This window comes from Eublepharis macularius, chromosome 2 (assembly GCF_028583425.1).
Source record: "Eublepharis macularius isolate TG4126 chromosome 2, MPM_Emac_v1.0, whole genome shotgun sequence".
NCBI lineage: Eukaryota > Metazoa > Chordata > Lepidosauria > Squamata > Eublepharidae > Eublepharis > Eublepharis macularius.
The window spans coordinates 17,071,434-17,090,065 of record NC_072791.1 but is presented as its reverse complement, the minus strand read 5'-3'; the positions used below and the strand labels follow the sequence as shown (position 1 = coordinate 17,090,065).

General features: G+C 43.8%; 1 protein-coding gene across 3 annotated transcripts in view; it reads right to left on the bottom strand.

Moving 5' to 3' along the window:
* Positions 1–18,632, bottom strand: part of NUDT14 (nudix hydrolase 14) — a 77,618-nt gene that overhangs the window by 10,995 nt on the left and 47,991 nt on the right. For all 3 annotated transcript variants that reach the window (XM_054970177.1, XM_054970175.1, XM_054970176.1), the window contains exon 3: positions 447–511. In XM_054970177.1, coding sequence (XP_054826152.1) covers positions 447–511 — 65 coding nt within the window. The remainder of the gene's footprint in view (positions 1–446; positions 512–18,632) is intronic.

Here is an 18,632-nt window from a genome sequence, read left to right as displayed (position 1 = left end):
ATTAAGTTGTCAGTGGAATATAGATCCAGAGGAGTTAGCCGTGTTAGTCTGTTGTAGCAAAATCAAAAAGAGTCCAGTAGCACCTTTAAGACTAACCAACTTTATTGTAGCATCAGCTTTCGAGAATCGCAGTTCTCTTTGTCAGATTCTTGCCCTCCATGCATCTGACGAAGAGAACTGTGATTCTCGAAAGCTTATGATACAATAAAGTTGGTTAGTGGAATATAGGGCATAAGTTGTCAGTAAATCGGACAGGGTTCAGGCTGGAAATGCCCTATTAGGCAGCTTTCTGCACATTCATTTACTAGATGATTGAGGGCAGCTTCTTTTGGCTACAGAACAAATATTACACCACAACTATTCACAGGCCCACCAGCCTTTTACTGGCACAGCCACAATGCTTGCTTCATTGAAGGGTAAAAAATAAAGCAAAGGAAAAGAATTACCTGGACGGAACTGCTTCACCACAACAAAGCACTGCCGAGAAGTATTAAAGATCAGAATGGACACGCTAAGGAAAGAGAAGAGAGAGAGAGAGAGGGGAAAAAAAACCCAGATCAATGCACTCAGAAAAAAGCAACATGCCACTCTGCGAAGTCATCCATTTTAATGGGTTTAGGTCTAGCCTGAGAAGAAAGGATGAGCTAGCCACATGAGCTAAGGACGTAGTTGTTAAATTATAGTTCTACAAGTGAGCAAGCTAATTCTGAAAGGCTAGAGCCTTCTGATCTTCAAAGGCATGCTCTGGTACATATAAAGGAAACAACATACATTTGCATAGTCTTAAAACAGGCATAATGAAACCTGCGCTAGAATCATCGGCTCACAGAACGTCTCAGCCATATTTGTTCAGGGAGCTTCAGTAATTTTGCTTACCTGCCTTACTTTTGGTACCCAGAAATTTATATTTGTTTTCAAAGCGCCTTTTCTTAAAACTCCAACTCAAAACTTATTTTCTCTGCAAAAACCTCAGGCTTAGGCCACCCCGCTCCCCCGGAAATAAACTGCACTTGTTCACTTGGCCTGTGTCAAATGAGACACGTGTGCACGTGTGTGTGCTTGTGAGAGAAAGAGCAATATAAGTATTGATATTGTGATGAAACACCTCATTTTGGATAACTGGAAAGCAGAATGCACAAGCCTTTTAGATTGGCTCTGCACCCTCTTCCCCCAGGTCATTAAACATTTCCAGCATCTCTCAGGGTGTGGAACATGCTGTCTCAAGAAAGATTAAATGGCTTACATGCACCCATTGTTTCCTTACCACAAGGTACACTGATGCTCGCCGCAATGTGTGAACAAGTTCTAAACAGTTTCAGGATCAGGGCCAAAGTCAGCAAAGCCAGTCCACCAATACAGCACGAGGCATTCATTGCCATGACACCCTTTCCTCAGCAGCGAGGACCTCTAGGATCATTTATCATTTGGTGATTCATGGATTTCCTTCGTATGGCCAGTTATAGAGATTGCGTGCAATAGGGTGACAAATAAACCACTAATGTTATTTGAAGGAGAGGTGTGACGCATGCGCAGTAAGACCAATGGGCTGAACAAAGAGGGGTTATTTACACGTCATATAATCAGCTGAAATCCTAATGCCTAATTAGGTACTCAATTGAGACACAAAAACCTTGGCAAAAGTTTTAAAAAAATTATAACCTCGTTTAAGCAACGTTTTGAAATTCTATTCTAGGTCAACATGTGAAGAGAAGGACAGGCAATGAGTTCGTCGAAGGAGTCTGTCAGCTCCTGAACAGACTACCAGTGGGTTGAGGAAATTCTGCTGTTTGAGTTAATAAGTCAGTTTTTAAAAATATATGGAAATGAACCAGGTGTACAAAAAACTTCACGTGGTTTACATGCAGAAGGTCCCAGGTTCAGTCCCTGTCATCTTCAAATGAAAGGCAAGCACATGACTGAAGCTACCTCTGTATTCTAAGAACTAAAACACACACAAGACGAATTACATGACGCTCAGGTGAAGGAAGACGCAATGTTAGCCGGGAAGCTGAGTTTTAAAAGACAGATCGGAAGGCTCTGTCAATTTCCCCTCTCAGAGCCAGGGAAATGGCTCCTCAAAGGGTTTGTTTATTTCATCTTCTCCTCCCAGAAGGGGAGGTGAAACTGACAGAGACTTCTGGGAGGTGAAGAGGAAATAAGCAAACCCCCTCAGCAGTGATATTTGCAGGCTCTGTAGAGAGGGGAAATTGACAGAGCCTTCCGATCTGTCTTTTAAAACTCGGCTTCCCGGCTAACATTGCGTCTTCCTTTACTTGAGCATCCTCGTGTAATTCGTCTCGTGTGTTTTAACTCTTAATCTCCAACTTGGGCAGCAGTTGAATGAGCGGAGAATGGTTAGCACAGAGAGGGAGCGTCGCTGCATGGTAGAGCTTTTGCTTGGTGTGCTGGAAGTCTCAGGTTCATCTTTGGTTAAAAGGGTCAGGTAGGAGGTGATGTGAAAGACCTCTGGCTGAGACCCTTGGGAGCCACTGCCAGGGTGAACAGACGATATCGACCGACGGTCTGATTGCGTGGATCGCATCATCATGCACTCCATTACGAAGATTCTCCCAAAAAGAAATGACGTTCTCACTTTCTTTTCAGACAGAAGCGACTGTATCCCACTTCAGCTTTCCAGCTTTTAAAACGCAACATCTTCTCTGACACAAAACATTTATTAGTCGATGTGTGTAATCTATTTCCATGACAACTTGCTGACTTACCTAAATATTCATTTAGGTTTACACTCTGCCCTAGTAATCAGTAGAAATCTGTAGACAGAGAATATAAAACCAGGCACCTGCTCGAACCATCAATTCACTGGGTGCAAATCATCTCTTGTCTTTAATTCCTCACTGAGAATAGTGATGTACCTTCATAGCCTTCTGGTAGAGAGGGGACCGTAACAGACCTGATGCTGTTTCACTTAACAACCTTCTAATTAAAACGAATCCGATTTTCATTCTGTTACAGTTTAATAATGTTCTTTTCTCTACTTCTTATACCTACATTATCCCATATAGGTTTCCACTCTCCTTCTAAATATCACTGGTATATCTCCATCTGTGCAGCTCCTGTGACAAAATGACAATTCTATTTGGTGAACAGGGGGTGGCAAATTCTGCTAACTCCCAGTTCCCACAGCATACCCCTATTTTGCCCCCATGGCTGTTCCTAGGGTTCCACTGCCCCCCCCCGGAATAACATTTCAGGGGGCTCAAGGGACTGCAGCAGGAGGAGGAGGCTTCATGAAGTCCATGGATGGCTGGATATACGTCGCTGTGACTTTGAGCATGGTTTTCAATGTGTTAAAGCGGGAGAAGTTGCCAAAACCCTGACCATACGATATCCGGATCTCCAAGAACTGCGGTCCAGTTTGTCCCAATGAAGATCCCAAGCACCGATTAGAGCAATGGAGGCAACAGTGCAAGTCTTGCGTTTTATAAATAAATAAAAATAAAACTGTTTAAGTGGCAGGCTTCCTTCTAGCAGAGGTGCCCTCTGGGATATTTCGCTCGCTTGCTCGCTTGCTTGGAGGCCAAAATAGGAGTGCTGTGAAGATACCATCTCTCTCTGTAAGCTAGCCAGTTCCCAACATTCAGTCCCTTTGCCCTGCTCAGGGCAGAAGATGAGGGTGGGCCTGCTTGTCAACAGCTCTGAAAGGCCCAGGGGTACTGAGGGCAAGGTTAAGTCCCAACTCTGTCTCTTAAGTCCAAAGTTAGAACTGTTAGTGCCGATAGTGTGGTGCTACAACATTTGACAGGACTGTTAGGCAAGCAATATTCTTAGGGCTCGATTTTGAACAGCTAAGTTTGAATGCTGCAAAATATCTTCAGGTATTTGGTCAAGGAGTACAGTCTGGGAGTCTACAAAACAGATTGAAGTCAATTTAGGTTAGGTAAGGAAGCATCATTGCCGTTCTTACCTGGGAATAAGCCCCATTAAATACAGTGGGATGTGCTTCTCGAGCAGAGAATTGCATCATAACTCTTGTACATATTTGAACACGCACAAACACTTTTTCTTCTCCTCTCACCCAATCTCCCAACCTTTGGGGGGGGGGGAAATCCACCACAACCATTTCTCAATGGTTTCATTTTTTTTTGTACAGTTCTGATTCCACTAAGATCTTGTATGGTTCCTGGGGGTTCTTCTAAAATATATCCAAAACAACCATCTTGACATCGTTAGTAATAAATATTCAGTGCATGAAACGAAGGGTTTATATTGCGGGAGAAAAAAATAATGAGTGAAAAACAAGCATCAGCTAATGGAAGAATGGGTTATTATTTTTCTTAAGATTCAGTCACTTCAAGACATGTTCCGAACAGATGGAACAATCAGAGAACCAAGCTGTCAAAGTTAAGGAACAAGATCAATTTAAACTTGAATGAAATAGTGTTGTCATTACAACCGTCTCCTTTCTGTGCCATCTTGAGACAACAGGGAACACTGGGACACCAAAGATTTGTGAAGCTTACCAAATTATCTGTACAAAAACAAAATTAGTCAGCAGTTCAAGGAACGATCTAATTTTCTCAAAAGCTGACAAAAGGGGCGGAAATGAATTTTATTTACTCTCAGATACGGAAAGAGGTCCAGGTAACTGGGGTTCGGAGAATGTGGTTTCCATTATATACAGTGAAGCCTTGCTTGAATGGAAGTCATCCAGAAATGTTAGGAAAATGAAAGGTTTGGAAAAGAAAAGGCAACTTGAAAAATAATTAATTAGTTGTTGCCTGAGTTCCAATTAACTAAGATCTGGTTAACAATGAGCGGTGGGGTGGGTTTCACCATTGCAACATGCACCCAAGTAGTTTAAAAGCTTATTAAAAACAGGGGACAGTTTCCCTATATTGTGGTGGCAACATTATTTGGCAACATAATGCACAAAAGATTAGGTCTGACCAATGCATTATGTTATCAGAATGCCAAAAAAGAACACAAGAACAGGAAAAGAGTAGACTTTCCTTGGAATGTATGAGGCCTATACAAGAATTTAATCTGAAATTGACATCGAACAGCCCTGAACAATAGGTCTCATGTGCAAACATGCCAAAAATGCATACAATTTGTTTTTGTTCTTGCTCCTTCCCAGGAGAATTCAAACAGTCAACAAAACCATGTTTCAGGTACAATGGGATGCTGATAGCTTTATGAATAATGACATAGCCTGGAGAAACACTCTAACAAAAGAGAGATGGGGGGGGGCGATAACGACGACTCTCTTCTAATGGAGTGGATGCCCTGATTTGCATAGAGCGCTCCCCCACTTGCAAAGATATGTCCATTTCTTCTATGAAGTATGTATTTCTACATGCCTATCACTTGCGCATAAGGAACTGTCCCACCACCAATGAATCTTAGGACTGGAGGTGGCACTGGAATGCTCACAGAACCCTTTATCTGGCATTATCTGGCACCGCCCTGAGTCTGTCTGACGGGGAGGGTGGTCTAGAAGTGTAATATAATAATAATAATAATAATAATAATAATAATAATAATAATAATAATAATAATAATTTGAATTTACTGTCAGGGATGCCAGTGTTTGAAACGATGGCCCAGGTTTTGGCGCTTTGCTACCTTTTCCAATCCTCCTGGTTTACCTGGCTGGCACATCGTTCCAATGTGAATGTGCCTCCGTTTTGCACGACTCCTCCACTAAGGCAAGCAGGCAATTCAGACCACAGCTTAGCAGAAATGCTTCTGGAGCAGAGTTCAGTCCTTTGTTTGAGCAACAGTTCCCTAGATTTGAGCTCAGCCGTGAACCCTGGGCCTGCTTTTCATCCCCGTCATTCCATTCTAGTTCTTTAGCCTGCATCCGCATTGCGCGAGTGGGGAAAAAAAGGTGTTGCATGCCAAAGGTCCCAGGTTCAGTCCCCGGCATCTTTGGTTCACTGATCTTAAGTAGCAGCTGTGGGGAAAGACCTTTCTCCGCCTGAGGCTCGAGAGAGACAGCTATTGCTGGACACAGTAGACAATTCTGAACAAGACGACTAATAGACTGACATAGTATGGGGAAGCATTGTACGTTCCTATGCACCCCTTTTCCCACGCCTTACCCGCTTCACTACTGGGCAGGTTTCTGGGCTGATGAACTCCAGTTATATTTGACATCTCTTGTCGTCTGCTCCAGATGAGCCCTTGGGATCAACCTGGGCAGGTGTGTCAATCAGTGTTTGCAGGAATCCTGTAACACATTCCTAGCTTGCCCACTTATTGTGGGTCTTGCTCCTGCAACTGCTCTTGTCTCAAACTATGGGAAGGGGCTGCCTTTGATTCAGTGCGTGAAAGTTCCGGGAAGTTTCCTTCGGGAGACAGCAATCTCTTTTCAGCACGAGAACCTTCCAACCACGTGCCTCGGAATCTCATTAATAGAAATTACTTGCAGAAAAATAAGAAGAAGTCCATTTTGTCTTCATGAACTGCTAAAACGGAACACACTGAATTATGAAGAAGTCATTTAATTTAACTTTAGATTGACTTCCTTTTGCTGATTTATTTAAATTTTCTACTGCAGTATTACAAGTGACTTATAAAATGCAAATCACAGACCAATAAAAAACAACAAATCAAACAACAAAAAGCTTGCACAGAATTTGAAGACCCTAGCAAGGATCCTTATGCCATAAGACTATGTCATAACATTGGTGCCGTTATGGAGAAGACTTATGCTTCAACCACAGAGGATCTGCCTGCGTAAATAAAGGCGCCAAAAGCAGCAACTACTCTAGTGATAAAAATCGCTTTAGGTTGTTTTTGTTTTTCTTTAAAAATGTCAGTCTTACAAGCAATTTCTTAAGTACCCAAACTGTAGACACAACAGCACATTCCCGATGACTGCTATCACAGTGTTATTTTCCTAAGGGCTGAGCTACGTGTTACATTCTACATACAGGGAACATAAATAATCAAGTCCGTCACTGCTTCTATTGCCTACTAAAAGAAACCTGACAGCCTTCTTCTTGGTAAGCCACAACATTTATCTCCAGCCAGAGAACCACTGCAGCTCTTGTCTACCGATCCTTGCCTTGGGCACTCTTAGTAAGGAATGATGGCGTCTCCACAACAGATAAAACACCACAGTCCTGATGCGGGGAGAAAAGTAAGGTGCTGCTGCTGAAGCGATATCTGAGAGCAGAACCACAAGTGACAAAAGGCACAGGTTGGACACTTGTCAGCTTCCCTCAAGTTTTGATGGGAAATGTAGGCAGCCTGGCGGAATGTTGGACAAATGACAGTTGAAAAGTCCATTGGTCAGCAGTCAGAGAGCGAAGCTGCGAGACCAGGATGCCTACATTTCCCATCAAAACTTGAGGGAAGCTGACAAGTGTCCAATCTGTGCCTTTTGTCACTTGTGGTTCTGCTCTTACTCGCTCTTGATCCGTTTGTGGTGACCGGGGGACACATATCTCTGGAAATCACCTCAACAAGACATTTTTCTTCTTCCAATGGAAGCATTTCACGCTTTTGGCTGCAAGTCACTGAACAGCATACACACGTATCAGTATGTATGGGAATACTATGTTCTCTTTAATTCTTTGGTTAATAATAACATAACAATAACATTCAATTTCTATACCACCCTTCAGGACATCTTAATGCCCACTCAGAACAGTTTACAAAATGTGTTATTATCCTCATGACAATCACCCTGTGAGGTGGGTGGGGCTGAGAGAGCTCTGAGAAGCTGTGACTGACCCAAGGTCACCTAGCTGGCTTTAAGTGGAATCAAACCCGCCTCTCCAGATGAGAGTCCTGCCACTCTTAACCACTACACCAAACTGGCTCTCATTTCACACTCTGATCCCATAGTACTCTTGGCTGCTGCTCATAAGGCCTGTTTTGAGGCCTGCTTGGGAGTGAAGCCTGTGCCACATTCAACACATTCAGCCTGACGCTTATGTCAGAATGTAGCTGTCATTCTAGAATTTTCCATTTCTAAAAGTCCTATTAATGCAGCTAGAAAAACAGGCACTGAATGAAAGTGTGGAAGCCTACGTAACATTTTCCAGAAATGCAAGCCCTGGAAACATGGATTCCAAACCTATCTAACAAGCTTTTGCCTATGTGGGTGTGGAGGAACTCAAAAGCACTAACAGCCCCCGGGTAACGTTGAGTGGGAAAGGCATGTTTTAACTTAACTTTCGGCTCCAAACTACAAGCCTTTCGCTTTCTTGGGTTGTTCAGTAGGAAGAAAAGTTAGCTAATCTTAAATGCTGTTGAGATTAAAAAAAAAAAGTTGTGGATTTCACTGTTTATCCTGAAATCAGCTCTGTGTTTGGTAGACAATGCATGCAACTGCAGGGCACTGCAACATTTTTATGGTAAAAGGGAAAAAAAACGGGAGGAAAACAGAATTGTTTCTCCCAGCGAACTTTCACTCCGTTATGCCTTTCATTTTTAAATATACATATCTGTAGAAGTGAATTGCAGGAAGGTGCTATTTTATTTGTTGTATTCCCCTTAAAACGGAAATTGCCCTGTTTGGTGGCCAGTTTGTTTCTGAGCATGCTCAAGATGCTGTTTTTAACCGTTAAGTGCTTGATGACTTTGCGGGCACATACCAGAAGGATTACCTCTCCCTGCATAGACCTGCCCACCAACTTAGGTCATCCCAGAATTTTCTCCTGACTCTACCTTCCTTTTGGGAGATCCACTTGGTCTCTTTTAGAGGTTTGGCCTTCTCAGTGGTAGTACCTCTCCAGAAGACTACCTTCTTTAATTAGGTTTCACACACTGCTTAAGGCTATAATATTCTATCAAAAGCCTACCTGACACAGCATTCTCTTTTCAGCGATGGCCCACCCAATGTTTCTAAGAAACCACATCCTTCCCCCAAGGTTTGACCTTCAACCGAGGTTCTATTTAGCTGGACAGGTGGCAAGCATAAGAAAACAGTTAGGGAAAGGAAAAGACAAAACACACAGATTCACAAGTAGATTCACACAAATTAATGCTTAACTTTTGGAGACTACTACTTAGATCAACAACTCATAAATGTTCATTATGATAAACGAAGCACGGTTACTTCCTTTTATTAGGAAAGTATATTGAGAATCTTAAACTGGAGAAAGCAACTGTTTGATTGCAAGACAAATGTACCATAGCGACCGCCTTTGATTTTTCTCTGGGACAACTCCTTTACTTTCCCAGAGCTTTAAGTATAATACAGGTAGGCCGGAGATTAAATGTGTGTCTTTGCAAAGTCTTTACTAGTTTGTTTTGAGCTTTCTTTCTCAGCACACTGCATTTTTCCCCGAGAGACCACTGCCAGTTCAAATGACAATTCAAAGATGTGACCCACTGCAAAGGCAAGCTAGGCTTGACAAAAAACTCAGCCGTCCATAAAAATCACAAACAAAGACAATGTGCAGGCTTAACTGGCAAAGCCCAATAGGCTATTTTTGCTATATCCCAAATAAATTTCACAGCTGCTCTTGATGCAATTTAGTATTAAAAACTTTGAATTAAAAAATTGAGGCAAATACCTTCTAACTCACTTATATTTGTAGAAGAAGGTGCACTAATTTGGTGCTGGGGTTGAAAGACACCAATTAAATTAAAGGTTGAATTTTTTTTTAAAAAAACACCTACAATAAGACACATTTGGAAAGGACTCTATATTCATATAAAATATGCAAATTTTATTCAGTATTATTAATAGCACAGGAGTACAAATTTGGTATCTGGGGGTCTGTAGTGTTCCCCCAGTGTCGATTTCCATGAGGTCTCAAAAAAACCCTCTGATATTTGCTCATGAACTTTTCATTTCAACTCAAAACATTTTGGGTACTGAAATAAAAATATATATTTAATAGTTAACATTTCTTTCATCTTAATCTATAGATTAATTCTCACTCTACCTTCATCTAAATCTAATCCAGCTTTCCTTCTGAAACAGATAGGGATAATATCCATCTTTGTCTGACACCATTCTGTCCTAACAGAATTCTCTTATCTAGAGTACAGGTTGCACATCAACACAATCACATGTAATGGCACACCCACTTGTTTAACACCATCCATAGTTTTTCATGAACCACACAATTTAAAACTTTGCTATAATCTATAAAACACTGCCTGGTTTTCTTCTGAAATTCTTTGTTGTGCTCCATTAACCATTGTAAATTTGCAATATGATCTCTATTGCGTCTTCCTCTGGAGAAGAGTTTTATGGAAACCATGCATGGCCAAAGACAAATAAGTGGGTTCTAGATCAAATCAAGGCTGAATTCTCCCTAGAAGCTAAAACAATGAAACTATTATATGAGAAGACTTTATGGAAAAGACAATAATGCTAGGAAAAGTTGAAGGCAGTAGGAAAAGCGGAAGACCCAAAGTGAGATGGCTTGACTCAATAAAGGAAGCCACGTCCTCCAGTTTGCAAGATCTGAGCAAGGCTGTTAATGATAGGCCATTTGGGAGGTTGTTAATTCATAGGGTTGCCATAAGTCGGAAGTGACTTGATGGGACAAAACACACACGTGCAATGAGAGCTTTTACTATAGGCTACATCTAGCCAGCTTTGCTCAGCCTCACCCAATTAGCCTTCTTACTACAGCCTGTTTTGTGACCATGAAGGCCCCATAACCCCCAACATCGCCCTTTGGAGGTCAAAAGAGACCCCATTCTTCCATTTTTGGCCGCTGAAAATCTGTTCGGATCCATCTTCGTGTTAGGCTTGTTTAGCACCATCACCAGCCCGTGGTGAAATAACTTGGACAGTGGCTGATTCCGCACACGTTGGATAATGCACTTTCAATGCACTTTATCAATCGTTTGAGGTGGATTTTTTGTTTCGTACACAAAAAAATCTGTTCCAAATGATCTATAAAGAGGATTGGAAGCGCATTATCCAACGTGTGTGGAATCAGCGTGTTTCAATTCTCCCTTCCTTCCCTCCCAATTCACTATGGAATAACAGACTCTAATATCCTTTTAGTGAAATCCACACATTTAAAAATACAAGTGGGACTCAGCGTGTTTGCATACGTGCACACACACACACGCTGAAAAATCACAAAACAATCCTCTTTGTTGTAGGAAAACAGACGGAATATGAAGTGAGAGAGTAAAAGGAAGAGAGTTATATTTGTTAACACTTTGCATGTGTGTGTGTGTGTGTGTTCCTTATCACCTCCAAATGCATATAGCAGGAGCCTTCAACTGGTTGCTCACTGGTTACTACAAAGTAGCGTATGCATCTTCTAGAAGAAGACCCAGGAAAAGATCCTTAAAAATCTCTTTTAGGCTGACACAAAACCCCCTTTTATTTCATACAGTTTTCTTTGTGCTGCTTAGATGACAGCTTCATTTCTGGGGCTTTTCCTAGTCCATGTTCCGTTTTCTGTTTTCACTGAACAAAACTTGGGAACGTGGTAGGAGATGGGGGAGAATGGAGTAGCTCAGGATATTTTTCATTACTTAGGAGTAGCTCTCATTAAAGAAAACATTGGAGACCTCTGGCACGGAGGATAATCCACCAACAGTTCCTACGAAGAAATTATTTTAGTCTTGCAAGAAGTCTCTTGTGATGCCGCAAGCAGAGTTTTAACTATCAGGCTTGTAGGAGAATGAGGAATAACTACACATTTCAAGAAGTGTTAACAATCCCATAAGCATCTATCTTTGAAACATAAACTCCAGCTACTTGTTACAGGGGCTTGAACTGTGTACAGTATTTCATTTAATCAGCATATAAAAGAATGAGGTGCCAGCAGAAAGTTAAAATAAACAGACACTCACCAACACTAGTTTGCGTGTAATAACAGATAAAGTATAGCATGTAAAAACTCAACTGAAACAAAATAGAAAGAGAAAATGAAATATCGGGCCAACATTCTGTATATAATAATATTGTACTTGTCAGGGCATTTTTAAATACAATATTCTCTCTCTCTCTCTCTGTGATACCTTGGCCCACAGCCCAGGATCCAGTAGGCAATGAGACCTGGCAGCTCAAAAACGTCTCAGACAACCCCGCCCCCCACAAAACCTTGAAACCTACTGTGTTTAGCTACACTAAGCTCCCTGTGGGTGTTGTTTGCAACACATTTTGTAATAACCATTTTGTTATTGGTGAAAGTTGGTTTCTCTAAAAAGTCCCTAAGCATTATTATCCTGTACAAATCCAAAGCTGCAATAGGTGCACAACATGGTGCCACCAGATAGGTGAATCTGATCTCCTGCCTGCCAGGTGTAAACTGACTGTCAAGCGTGTAGAAGCAGACATTCCTTTAGAGTGATGTTCAGGTGAGGCCTCCTAAATCCTATTTCTGTCATTCCCAAACTTTGTGCGGGCATACAGTAATGTGCTATGAGCAATTCACTGAATCACTGAAGGCTCCTGTTAGGGCAAAATCCCTACCCACAGAGATGACTGCCCGCTGCGTGTCTGCATAATCCATGGCTTTAGCCTTCATTCTTTCCCGTCAGATCCTACAGTGAGACAGGTAATTCGCATTGGACTGTAATGCAGAGATGGGCCAAAATTACCAGCCTTCAGAGGAGGCTGCCTGCTGCATCTCTGCATGGGTTACTGCTCTGGGCTTACTTCTTACCAATCAAAAAGCTGGCTCAGGCCAATGAGTTACGCAGAAACATATGGGGGAAGGGCTCCTCAGAGTAAACCTACTCAGTATTCAAAACAAATGTTCGGGGGGGGGGATGTAAAAGTTAACATTTGCTTGAACAGGCCTCTGTGGTTTCCCTGTTGTTGCAGCAGCTGCTAATACTGCACAGTAGCAACGCCTTACGGCAACAAGGGCTTTTTTTTTTTAAAAAGGGGGCAGTTAAATATTGTTAGCATCAGGGGAAGAGGTGAGCATCTTTGCCTTGTATGTCGGCCCTCCAGGTAGCTGTGGGAAACAGAGGACTTGATGGTCCATTGATCTGCTCTAGCATTTATGTCTCAGAACTCAGAATGAACAACTAACATAATAACTTAAGATCTCACTTGACACATGGGTGGGTTTTCCTGAAATTTTCTCATTTCAACTCCACTTACTATTAAGGAAACTGAAATGCCACCCAAATTCCAAAAGTCACTTCTAAACAATAGCATCCTATAAAATCAATCTCAGGCTTTAAGTGGGATATGCTAAAAGGTGTGTATAAAGGTGTGTCTGAAGAAGGGGGCTTTGACTCACAAAAGGTTATAGTCTGAAAACCTTGTCGGTCTCTAAGGTGCCCCTGGACTCAAATCCTGTTGTTCTCTTGCAGCAGACCAGAGTGGTCACCCCCTTAACTATACATACAAAAGTCACTTCTCAAAATTCCATCACACTCTAGCAACACTATCAACATGAACAACAAATATAAATCAAGACTAGATGATGCAAATGAAGGGGCGAGGCCAGGCAGACGGGTTGGCTCGGTTTTCAAAGTCTCCGATCGAATTCTATTGTACAAAGCGCATGGACTACAATTTGAGCCACAGTTGCAAGAGGAGACCGTGGCCCTTTGACCTACACACTGCTCACCAGGAACAGCCAGCAGCTTTAACTCCAGCCCAATGGTGACACTTGGCACTTAGGATTTTCTTTTACACAGGCAGATGTATAAAGCGAACTAGCCATATGTGTACAACCACGTCCCTTAATTGGCATCGTCTGATCCTGGGTTCTCATTCTTGATTATACTAGTGTGGGGCAGAATATAGGGAGCTGGGTTTATTTTTTATAGATCTCCCTCACTTCCATTCACAAATTTGTCCTTAAAATAATAGGATTTTTAGGGGGAGAACATAGTTCAGGGTGTGTGTGGGTGTGGGGGGGGGAGCATTTAGAAAGAATTTCCATATACCTTACCAATCTCTTTAGGTACCTCGTGCAGAGCGCACAAAATCGCCGTACCCAAGATTGACCTACTGTTGCTCCCAATTCAGTGTATGATCTGAAGCACAGCAGTTGTGCTATCAAGGACTTACGGTCCAGTCACTGTTATTGATGCAACATGCAAACAAATCAGACCATTATCTCTAGCTGGAAAGAGCACATAATAGATCTTTTGGAACATTCCCCTCCATAAGGGCAGGATGGAATTCATTATTACTGCATCATCCGTGATAAAGAGGTGTCAAGTCTATACTTGATTACCTTCAACAATAGTTGCATAACACAGCCCTTCACAACTTGTTCAAAAAGCTTTCCCTTAATGTTTAACCTGAAATAATGTTCTGTCTTCTGCTTAAGATCTCAACTTGTACTGTTCTCAGTGGCCAAGGGAGATAATTGTTACCTGCCTGTGCTAAAGATCTCTTTACATGTTTATAAAAAAGTACCCCCTGTCTTCCGTTAAGCCTTACCAGCCCAAGTATAAACATGCCTTGATCTTTTAACAATTCTACTGTTGGGCTCCTTTGAACTCTGTTCCATTTGGAATAGGTGGATAACACACAGAGTTACCTAAACCCGCTCATTTTAGAGACCCATCTCATCCAACTACTGGGCTGTTCAATCCTTTTCCATGATAAAGCAGCTTGCCATTCTCCTCACATATCTCCTAGAGCAGCGATGACGAACCTATGGCACGCGTACCACAGCTGGCACGCAGAGCCCTCTCTGTGGACATGCGAGCCAAGGTGCCGGATCGCTAGTTCCAGGGCTCACTTGGAGGGGGAATGCCTGGAACGGCATTCCGGTAGCTCTGAGCAGAGATCACATGGGTTTTGGCCCTGCCCACGTGATTCCTTTTCCTCAATGCTGCCTCCCTGCTGCCCATCTCTTTAGCAGCAGGAAGCGCTGGTTTTCTAAAGGAGAGTAAGCTGCTTTGATTTAACTTGCTTTACTTTCATTCCTGACTCCTGAGTGAGTGAGAGACACTGACTGACTGCAAGCCGGGCTGCTGGTGTAAAGAAGGGCAAACTGCTTTGATTTCACTTTATTTACATTAGTTGCTCCTGAGAGAGAGAGAAAGAGAGAGAGAGTGCTTGCAAGCCGGGCTGCTGGTGTAAAGAAGGGCAAACTGCTTTGATTTCACTTGCTTTACTTTCATTCGTGACTCCTGAGTGAGTGAGAGAGTGAGAAACTGACTGACTGCAAGCCGGGCTGCTGGTGTAAAGAAGGGCAAACTGCTTTGATTTCACTTGCAGTATTCAGGTTTAATTGCAGTGTTGGCACTTTGAAATAAATAAGTTGGTTTTGTGTTGCAGTTTGGGCACTCAGGCTCAAAAAGGTTTGCCATCACTGTCCTAGAGACTGTGATGCAAAGAGTCCACATACACAACTGTACATGCAGCAATCCAGGCTATGTAACCCTTCTTTGGAGGGGAGGGAACAATTGTGCAAGCTCGACTGCACACATGAAGGATTCGTGTCATAAATTATGAGAGGTGCATGGGAGCCCTTCATTTCACCCAGGTTTGGGATCTGTATGACCTGGACCCATAATATAGGTGGAACTTTGGGTCATGTATGAAATGGTGAGGATTCATCAAAACAAGATAAAGGCCCAAAGTAAGCTCTTACTTCTGTACCTAAGCTAGTCTCCCCCACCCTCTATTCCTGTCTCTCCACAATCGCTCTACAAACCGATCTTCTGTTAAAAGATAGCCCCACTGGCATCGTCTGGTGTCTGGAGACATGGGCTGGTGCATGTGCACATTATAAGTCCCCATGTTAATACTGTCCGGGGTCTGAGTCCCAGCCCCCAGACTTGCCAGGAGGGAACAGTGGGAGGCAACCGGGAGGCAGCAGCCCTGCCGCCCCAGCCAGCAACCAGGTCCAGGACCTGCCTACTCCAGGGGGAAGGGGCGAAAGGCCAAAGCCCCAGAGGGCTGGAGGGAGCAGGGAGAGACCAGCTAGTCCCACCCTCCAGGGGGAGAAGAGGAAGCTAAGCAGGCCAGAGGAAAAGGACCAAGGCGGGGGGAATAGGGGCCCAGCAGTAGCCCAAACAAAGCTCTTACCTGGCAGGGAGGAGAAGCAGCCACAGCAGCTCAGAGCCACACCCCAGCCTCCACCTCAGCTTGAAGACAGCAGCCTGACTCAGGAGATGCTCACAACCAAGCCCCTCCAGGTGGAGCTGCTGAAGGCATTCTGTGGGAAGAGCTGGGCAGACAGCCAAGGGGCCACAGCTGGGCCTACCTTCAGTAATCAGCTCAGCCAGAGAGGCCTGGCAGTCAGCCAACATAACACAGCTGTTGCTGATCCAGGCAGCCCAGCCAGCTACCCCAGCTGCCGCAGCTTGATACAGCCCAGGCCAATGCTGGGAGGCCAAGGAGGGGTGTGGCCTGGCAGGCAGGACCTGCAAGGAGGGCGGGGTGCTGAAAGAAGGCCCTATAAAAGCTGGCTGGGAAGAGCTCTGGGGTGGTTGGGTGTGAGTAAGGAGTGATGGTGCGGAGTGAGAGCAGTGTGAGAACAAAGGCTAGGAGGAGAGTGGATGAAGTTGGAGGAGATGGCAGAGACCAAAGAGGGTGAGTGGCACAGGTTGAGCAGGCCAGCGACTGGATTGAGAGGGAGTCTGGGTGATGTATACCGCCCCTCCTTCCACAGAGCAGGGTCCTGCAGAATCCCTGGCCCCCCTGTGATGTCAGGAGCAGACCGCCCAGTGCCCTGCCCAGTGGCAGCTGCTGCGAGCCCTGACAAATACGTGGAGTGAATTAACGTGCATAGGGGAAAATACTTGGTAGAGCAAGTGATACAGTAAACGCTTATCTGTGTCTACCTTTTATTTTTATGGAACCGATTTCTGAGATTTCTCCCATAAACATGGGTTGGATTAGACTAAATCTGCTAAAGGAAGGGATGGGATTATTCCTTCTTCCTGCTGCAGACCCCCCAATTTGCTTGAGCAGAAAACCTATTCTGGATCCAACCCAATGACCAGTAGAAAAGGCACATCACATAGGCACATAGCACACACCTAGAGACATGACTACAGCTGCAGGGCTACTGAGCAGGTCAGGACCCTAAAGAGGAAAAGAACAGCTGGATGAGTATATGGAAGATATGCACTGGTCTCCACTGCAAGCAATGGCAGTACACTGTGTTATGTGTGCACAGTGACAGGCCAGCTGGGAAGAGAGCGCAGTGATACCAGAAGCAGAATGGATCATGCTGTATCCAATTAACATGCTGAAATTTGAAACAGACAATCGCTGTTTTGAAGGGCTGCACTGCTGTCTACAGGCTGTTTTGCAATCTCTTCTGGAAACATGGTAATAGAATGCTTGTGGGGATTGGTGTTTTGCCAATACCACAATGTCGCTTCTGGTGTGAACCCAGAAATGACGTCACTGCGTTGGCAAAATGCTCTAGGATTCACCTGAGATGCTATACATTTACCATAGAGATTCTGGGGAATCCTAGATCATCCTGCCAACATGGCAGCAGTTCCAGATGTTGTCAGATATGATGTTGTGGCATCAGCACAGTGCCATTATAATCACTTATATCCCACTTTTCTCCTCAACGGAGACTCAAAGCGGCTTACATTGTTCTCCTTTCCTATGTTATCTAAATAACAACAACAACAATAAATATAACTGTGCTTATATACTGCTCTTCTAGACAGATTAGTGCCTCACCTAGAGCACTGAACAAGTTAGTGTTATTATTATCCCCACAATACAGCTGGGGAGCTGGGACTGAGAGGAGTGGCTGACCCAAGGCCACCTACTGAGCTCATGGCAGTAGTGGGATTTGAACCAGTAGTGTGCTGATTCGCAGCCGAATCACTTAACTAGTGTGCTGGGCTGAGTGTGTGTGACTGGCCCAAGGTCACCCAGAAAGCTGCCATGACAGAGTTGGGAATTCAGAGTGGGAATTCAAACCTGGGTCTCCCAGATCCTTGTCCAACACTAACCACTGCACCACACTTGCTCTCAAATGGTGATGGCTGGAACCTGGATGGATTTTAAATGGAATTAGGCAAATGCACAGAAGGCAGGCCTATCCACAGTAGAGTTGCCAACTTCCAGGTGAGGCCTGGAGATTTCCCGGAATTACCACTGATCTCCAGGCGACGGAGATCAGTTCCCCTGGAGAAAATGGCTGCTTTGGAAGGTGGACTCTATCTGGCTTTATACTCCACTGAGGCCCCTCCAAACTCCACCCTCCCCAGACTCCATCCCCAAATCTCCAGGAATTTTCCAGCTGGAGTTAGCAACCCTAATCCACAGACATTAGCTGTGACCGTTCAGGTTCAGCAGCAATGTGACTCTAAATAAAAGTTGCTGGGAGGTGAATAGTGGGGGGGGGGGGGGATTATTTATCGCCTTCCTGTTGCGCTTGTCAGCAAACAGAGGTATTTGGTTGGCCACTACTGGCAAGAGGTGCGGGACTGGATGATCTTTTGGTGTGATCCAACAAGGCTCAGCTTATGTTTTTATTGCAATTATTCAATGTGCTCCAGTAATTCTTACAATCATTCCTTATTGCCTGCCTATGCTGCAGAAAACCAGACTGAGGCGAAGAGAATAGCATGTCTAAGACCATTTGGTAAGTTCAAGGCTAAGGTGAGATTTAAAAAGGGATCCTCACAACTGCTCACAATGCACATTCTCCACACTGCACTAGCGAGGCAGAAGTACACCAACAATGTGGAGGCTTAAAGTATTCTTCATCATATTATCCTATGAGAAATAATCCGTGATGTTTCACCGTACCTATCAATCATGGACGGAGTTA